This window comes from Pundamilia nyererei, unplaced genomic scaffold (genome assembly GCF_000239375.1).
Source record: "Pundamilia nyererei isolate P.nyererei 1_Seehausen unplaced genomic scaffold, PunNye1.0 scaffold00490, whole genome shotgun sequence".
NCBI classification, from domain to species: Eukaryota; Metazoa; Chordata; class Actinopteri; order Cichliformes; family Cichlidae; genus Pundamilia; species Pundamilia nyererei.
This window is the reverse complement of record NW_005187891.1, coordinates 60,393-67,522: the sequence shown is the minus strand read 5'-3', so window position 1 is coordinate 67,522 and position 7,130 is coordinate 60,393. Positions and strand designations below refer to the sequence as shown.

General features: G+C 43.0%; 1 protein-coding gene across 1 annotated transcript in view; it reads left to right on the top strand.

Annotated features, from left to right (window-relative positions):
- The window catches only part of LOC102197464 (kinesin heavy chain isoform 5C-like), a 43,869-nt gene that overhangs the window by 12,980 nt on the left and 23,759 nt on the right, over positions 1 to 7,130 (top strand). Inside the window, exons 8-15 of the mRNA XM_005753985.1 lie at positions 1,670 to 1,757; positions 1,852 to 1,976; positions 2,064 to 2,168; positions 2,312 to 2,460; positions 2,563 to 2,711; positions 4,661 to 4,830; positions 6,584 to 6,652; positions 6,731 to 6,937. Coding sequence (XP_005754042.1) covers positions 1,670 to 1,757; positions 1,852 to 1,976; positions 2,064 to 2,168; positions 2,312 to 2,460; positions 2,563 to 2,711; positions 4,661 to 4,830; positions 6,584 to 6,652; positions 6,731 to 6,937 — 1,062 coding nt within the window. The remainder of the gene's footprint in view (positions 1 to 1,669; positions 1,758 to 1,851; positions 1,977 to 2,063; positions 2,169 to 2,311; positions 2,461 to 2,562; positions 2,712 to 4,660; positions 4,831 to 6,583; positions 6,653 to 6,730; positions 6,938 to 7,130) is intronic.

Sequence of the window (7,130 nt, the reverse complement as noted above, 5' to 3'; positions counted from 1 at the left end):
AATTTGAATTTGAAACTGCACAAATTGACAGAAACACTGAAGCAGCTCCACATTTTATTCTTATTGGACATGTATGTCCTATTTGTCAGGTGACAGGAGAACCATCACAAAGCTCAGAGAGTAATAGTGACACAAGATCACAGGTGAAACTGGATGATGACCTGGTGGTTCATGACTGTATTTGAAGCACATGTGTGACTGCATGTATGTGGAGTGTCTCACTGTTATTTATCAGGTGACAGAGGCAGCTCTGCCATGTTGTAGCTTGGACAGAGGTGAAGAGGCGAGGTCACTGGTGACTGACTGATGATTTTCTGCTATAGATTAACTAGTATTTATTATCATGACAATTGTTAGGCTGCTGATGTAAATTGATTCATTAGTGTATATTTGACAAAGAATCTGAATTGACATGTCTCACTTTTTATATGGAATATGGCTGAAGTAAACTAAAGTCTAAAATACTTAGTCAGTCATTTGTTTAATAGTAATTTAACATTATATAATTCACATATAAAACTATGAATTGTAATTTTTAAAAAGCATGTAGAATAGCATATGTAGGCAAGTATATTTCTCCTTTCTTTTAATCAAAGCAAAGACAAAAAGGAAAAAAATAAGAAACAGGGTTCGGTGGTTGAATCATCCGTCCCCACCAATTCCAAAACCAAATCTACGTCCTTGGTCCTCCCCCTTCCAGGAGACGTGATTTATGTCTTGGTTTTGCACCAAGACAGTTCAAGGGGGGATTATTGCTTGAGGATTTATTATAATGCACAGAGTCTACTTTCTTGGTCATGTTATCTGTGCTCCTTAGCTGTGTACTAGTTTGCTCATCGCCATTGTTTTGAATCAAAGGCAAGGTTGTTTCATTTCCACACAGTCCATTTACCTCCACGTTTACTTCTAAGCGATGAATTTTTGTCTCCAGTACTGCAATCTTCTGCAGGAGGCTGTGGTAGTCATCTGTGGAGAGGGGAGGCATTTGTTGCTAGTTAGCCTAGCGGTTAGCACCTTTCCAGGCTATTGAGGCTGTTAGGTGCCCAGACGCTGTAATCAGGCTTCAGCTGTGTGTAGGCCACAAACATACAGAGCGCTGAAGATAAGGTAACTATAAAAATTTTGCTGTTTCTGTTAAGAACACTTTAGTCCTAATGATCTATAAATGACCAAAAGCTATTGCAGGTAAGCTCATGCGGGGAAAAAAAGGGAAAAAAAACAGCATAAAAATCAATAAAAGAAGCGAAGCATTTAAAGAGCAAAGAGAGGAAGCGTCCACACTCACAAAAAGGGGAGGTACAACCTTTGTGAGGAGCAGGTCATGTTTTCTGGATCTGGTTGTCACAGAAAACTCTGTTTTATTCTGGTGATTTTGAAAATGTTTAATTGTCATTATGCTTGATTCTGATCTGCTGATGAGTCACCGCTGGAAACGCAACACAACCGATCACATTCATTCAAGTTTCCACGTCTCCTTTATGGAGCTGTGGAACAGTAAGCTTTAATATTAAATTGATATATTATATTCGTTCAGTTTATGGAGAATTTTGTTTGTCTGCTGAGTCTCACAGGTGTGCTGTGGGTGCACGCCGCCTCCAAACAGCCATATTTACCGCATGTCTGCAGCGTCCTGCTGCTGATACTCTACTGATGTGTGTTTCATTGTCAGGGCTGCACGGAGCGCTTTGTTTCCAGTCCCGAGGAGGTGATGGACGTTATCGATGAAGGAAAAGCAAACAGACACGTCGCTGTGACCAGTAAGTCTTCACCTGTACATGTGATACTTCCGCCCCGACCATCGTGTGTTTGTTCTCGGATCAGTTTACTGAATGGGGTTTCTTCTTCATGCAGACATGAACGAGCACAGCTCTCGCAGTCACAGCATTTTTCTGATCAACATCAAACAGGAGAACGTGGAGACAGAGATGAAGCTATCAGGGAAACTTTACCTGGTGGACCTGGCAGGCAGCGAGAAGGTCACACTACTCCATCACACTCAGTGAGCACCTGTTCTCTGTAAATTTCTGCTTGCTGACACCTGGATTGTGCTTTCTGCCATCCAGGTGAGTAAAACAGGAGCAGAGGGTGCCGTTTTGGATGAGGCTAAAAACATCAACAAGTCTCTGTCTGCTCTGGGGAACGTCATCGCTGCCCTGAGTGAAGGAACGGTGAGTCTTCATGTCTCCAATCTTCAGGTCTCTGACATGTATGCCTGAAATATTCTGGATTTAACTTGATTTGTTTGACAGAAACGTCACAGCTCACCTGATTTTCAGGTGAAGTGATTGTCACGTGTCTCGTGTGTCTCTAGAAAACCCACGTTCCATACAGAGACAGTAAGATGACCCGGATCCTTCAGGACTCTCTGGGTGGAAACTGTCGAACTACCATCATCATCTGCTGCTCGCCGTCTGTTTACAACGAGGCTGAAACAAAGTCCACGCTCATGTTTGGACAGAGGTACGGCAAGTCACCTGATCAGAGGAAAAAGCAGAGTACTGTGGTTGAAGTACGTCCTCCACAGATCTGAGTGTTTCTTCATTCCGCGTCCTGTTATTTCAGAGCTAAAACCATAAAGAACACAGTGTCTGTGAACCTGGAGCTGACCGCTGAGGAGTGGAAGAAGAAGTATGAGAAGGAGAAAGAGAAGAACAGGAGTCTGAACATCATGATCCAGAAACTGGAGAATGAGCTGAAACGCTGGAGGAAAGGTGAAAAAAGATGTTACTTCAGTTTTTCACCTGGAGACGGCATTTATACTTCAATCTGCCTGCACACTCCAGACAGCTCAAAACCCACGATTGATATTGCTCTCTCTCTCACCGCTGGCACTCCCACAACTTTTTACTCAGAGCTACCGAATACCCATGTTGTCAAATAATCTGATTGGTTGATGTGGTGCATTTTTCACCAACAGCAAAGGGGGCATCATGTTTGTTTGTTTTTCAGTTTTCTTCCTGCACTAAATGTGACTATCCAGGAAATAGCTGTAAATGATGTATGTGCTTTAAAGTCCACAGTTTCCACAAAGGTGGAGTGAGACTGCATCTTGCTGCTACGTCATCTTAAATCTGTCACGTGTTTTGGAAGGCAGGTCATTTGGTGGTGGCATGAACGCATTCTGCACTTTAATTTTTTTCACATTTGGTTCTGGTACCAAAAGAGTTCGGTTAGAGAAAGATCATGATTTTTGCTGGACTCAACCCTCTGACACCAAACTACTCCTATCAGCAAGTCTCCCCACGTGACAGCCTCTGGTCATATATTCTGGCAGCTTTTCCTAAATGAGCTTTAATGATAAAAAAAACACTCATCCTTTAACATTTACCAGCTTTGTTCCAAAAGAAAGTTTAAAAGCTTTTTCTTCCTCCTGGAAGGTAAACGTCTGCCTCCATCTTTGTGTTACTTTAGTCTGTAAAGGTTTCACTTCAGGACTCTGAAGTAGGACAGAGCAATGTGGCCAAAAATATTTATCATGATATACATTTGAAAATTTGTGATAACGATATAACTGACGCGAGAAAAAATACTTTACAACTCCACAACTTTATTAGTGCAAACAATTATGCAAATTCCTCGCTGACAGTTTAACCAAAAGGCATTTCCAGTGGAAACTGGCCGACATATCCTCAGCATAACCATGTATAATATCCACAAAACTTAAAAAGAGGTTATACACACACAATACGGTAACATTATGTTGAAGCACAGTACATATTACACCTGTGGCTCCTGACTACGATGCCATAATGCTCCGACAATCCATCAAGCGGTGCGGCTTTGTAGCTTAGCAAAGTCATATTAAAACATTTTTGACAGATTTCTGAGCGCCGTGCACATAAAATCGGTTCGAGGTCAGTAAGCACAACCAGAATTCATACATAAGGCGCACTGTAGATTTTTTGAGAAAATTAAAGGATTTTAAGTGTGACTTATTTTCCGAAAAACACGGCAATAACGACGGCCCGCTAGCATGCTCTAACAAAAACTGTGCTTTGTTGTGTGTCTGACGGACAAAAGCTAAACCAGTTCCACACCACTGAAGTTGCAGCATTTTTACAAACCAGTTCTGGTTCATCTGATCAACGATCCGCTTTCGCCCTTCTCATTCTCTGCCATGCTTTTTCTGCCATGTGCTCATGAAAACAAAGGCACTGCGCATGCTTGTATCACCATATTCTATTGCGATATTTCATTTTCTTATCATTGCCTAACATTATACCAGTATTACCATGAACGGCATGATATGGCCCAGCCCTATTTTGAAGGTTTCCGTTTCAAGGTTTCCGTGTCACGCTTTGATCAGTTCTCTTTAAACTCGTTTTAGAGAAGGCAGTGACAGTACCAGGGAGCGTTTTACATGCAGCTATTCACCTGTCCACTAGAGGCTGCTATACTGTACACGTGGTAGTAGTTTGTTTAGGAAAGCTGTCACTGTGAACCGTTTATGATGGAGAGTCTCTTAATATTTTGTCAGAGTGGAGCTGTTTGTGTCTGAGCCTTCATTTTGCGTCTGATTGAATTCCTGTTTAGTTTCTGTTGGCAGCTCACTGATAAGACTCTCAGCTGCAGCTCCGTCTCTTGTGATGTGAGCATGTGGCCAATGTTTTATTCATGGATCCTGATTTGATTCTATTATCAGTAATTTTGACTCCTCCAGGTGAGTCTGTACCTGTGGAGGAACAGCTGGGCAACAGAAACAAGAAGTGCAGCAGTGAGACAGCAGCAGCGATTGACAGCTTGGCTCCGCCCCCTGTCGCCCTGTCTGTGGAGGAGAAGTCGCAGTATGAGACTCTCATCACTGACCTGTACCAGCAGCTGGACGACAAAGTGAGTCGCACCTGTACCCTGTGTGAGGCCAAACTATTTAAAAGCTCAAAGACAGCAGTGCTTTTCTTTTAAAGCAGGGGTCCCCAATCCCAGTCCACGAGGGCCGGTGTCCCTACAGGTTTTAGATCTCACCTTGGGTCAACACACCTGAATCACATGATCATTACCAGGCCTCTGGAGAAGTTCAAGACATGTTGAGAAGGTAATTTATCCATTTAAATCAGCTGTGATAGATCAAGGACACATCTAAAACCTGCAGGGACACCGGCCCTCGTGGACTGGGATTGGGGACCCCTGTTTTAAAGGATTGTGGAGGTCTCATGGCGGCAGCTTTGACTGCGGAACAAAAGATTTTTAAAAGGGATCACTACAGGTTTTCCCTTAGTCAGCAGTTGTCCCTCTCCTAGATCAGCTGGAGCTTTCTTTAGGCGCCTTCCCAGCTTTGACAAATGTCCAGCTGTGATAACCACATTTGCTCAGGGCCTTCTTGATGTAATGAACATCTTATCAAAGAAACTGACCTCACAACCCAGTGTTAGTCAGTGGTGCTAGTTTCAGTCATTGTGCTAATGTCCTATTTATAAGGTTGGAAACCTGCAGTCAGCTGAGACTGAAGAGGCCCACCTGGGTGATGATGCAACGTTTCTCCCACTGAGAACATCCGGATGAGCACAATCAACCTTTGGGATCTTTAGTGAAGGTTACAAATGATCTTCTTGTGGCCTCTGACAGTGGACTCATCTCTGTGCTTGTCCTGCTAGACCTCAGTGCAGCGTTCGATACTGTCGACCATAATATCCTATTAGAGCGATTAGAACATGCTGTAGGTATTACAGGTACTGTGCTGCAGTGGTTTGTATCATATCTATCTAATAGATTCCAGTTTGTTGATGTAAATGGAGAGTCCTCTTCACACACTGAGGTTAATTATGGAGTTCCACAGGGTTCAGTGCTAGGACCAGTTCTGTTTACATTATACATGCTTCCCTTAGGCAATGAGCATCTGCATTTTAAAATTGGCTTCACCGCTGCTACAAAAAAGTAAGAAACACTTAGTAACAATAAATAATTACTGTAAAAGTAGAACAGTCAAAGTCTGATTCTGCCTTTCTAACCTGGATTTCATTCATTATTTTCTCCAGGTAGCTCTAAACACTCTGGATTCTCTGATTAGTTCAGCTGCCATTCCTCTGCTGCTCTGCACCGCTTCGGTCATAGACTCCCGCTCTGACCCACCCTGTCACCATCACCTACATATTTATTGATCAGTCACAAATAGCTAGCTCTTAGCCATGTTAAAGCAGCTTTTACATCAAAATGTCAATAATTGTGTTGCTAGGCAACACCTCTGTAGTGGATAATTTATGCTGGGTCAAAACATTCTCTCCACTTCTAGGTTATAGTGGTCATAATTATTTGTCTTTGGATCCCACACACCCAAAATTCAGTATTTGATGAGTAAGTCCATTTTAGAAAAATCGGGAAATATGAGATGATAGGGTTTTATTTTAACAAGGTAACAGTAAAATGCCAAGGGATCAATGGACAGTCCACGCCAAAATTCCAGCATGTGCAGTAACCCCGGAAAGCACGCAGTGTCTTCTGGATAGTGTGTGAAATTATCTGTTGTCACAAGTTGCATGAATGGGCCAGATCTTGTCTGGTTTTGTACAGTCAGTCTTCTTAACGCCTGCTGTGGTAACTAGCTGGAAGACATGTTTAAATCATTAAACTCTGTCTGATTGATGTTTAGGATGATGAGATCAACCAGCAGAGTCAGATGTCTGAGAAACTCAAACAGCAGCTGATCGACCAGGATGAGGTGAGTCTCACCTGAGTGTTACATTCCATACTATCCACTGATCGATGGATCACAGGTTAATCAATAGCTCTCCACCAGCTGCTGGCATCTATCCGCCAGGACTATGAGCGGCTGCAGGAGGAGCTGTCCCGCCTGCAGAGGGAAAGCGATTCAGCTAAAGAGGAGGTGAAAGAGGTGTTGCAGGCGCTGGAGGAGCTGGCTGTCAACTATGACCACAAGAGTCAGGAGGTGGAGAATAAGAACCGCTGCAATGAACAGCTGAACGACGAGCTTGCTCACAAAACTGTGAGTCCACAGTCAGAGGGATGGATGGATGTTTGAATGGATGCATGGATGGATTTTTGGATGGATGGATTTTTGGATGGATGGGGGTGGATGGATGTTTGGATGCATGGATGGATTTTTGGATGGATGGATGAATTGATGTTTGGATGGATGGATGGATTTTTGGATGTTTGGATGGATGGATTTTTGGATG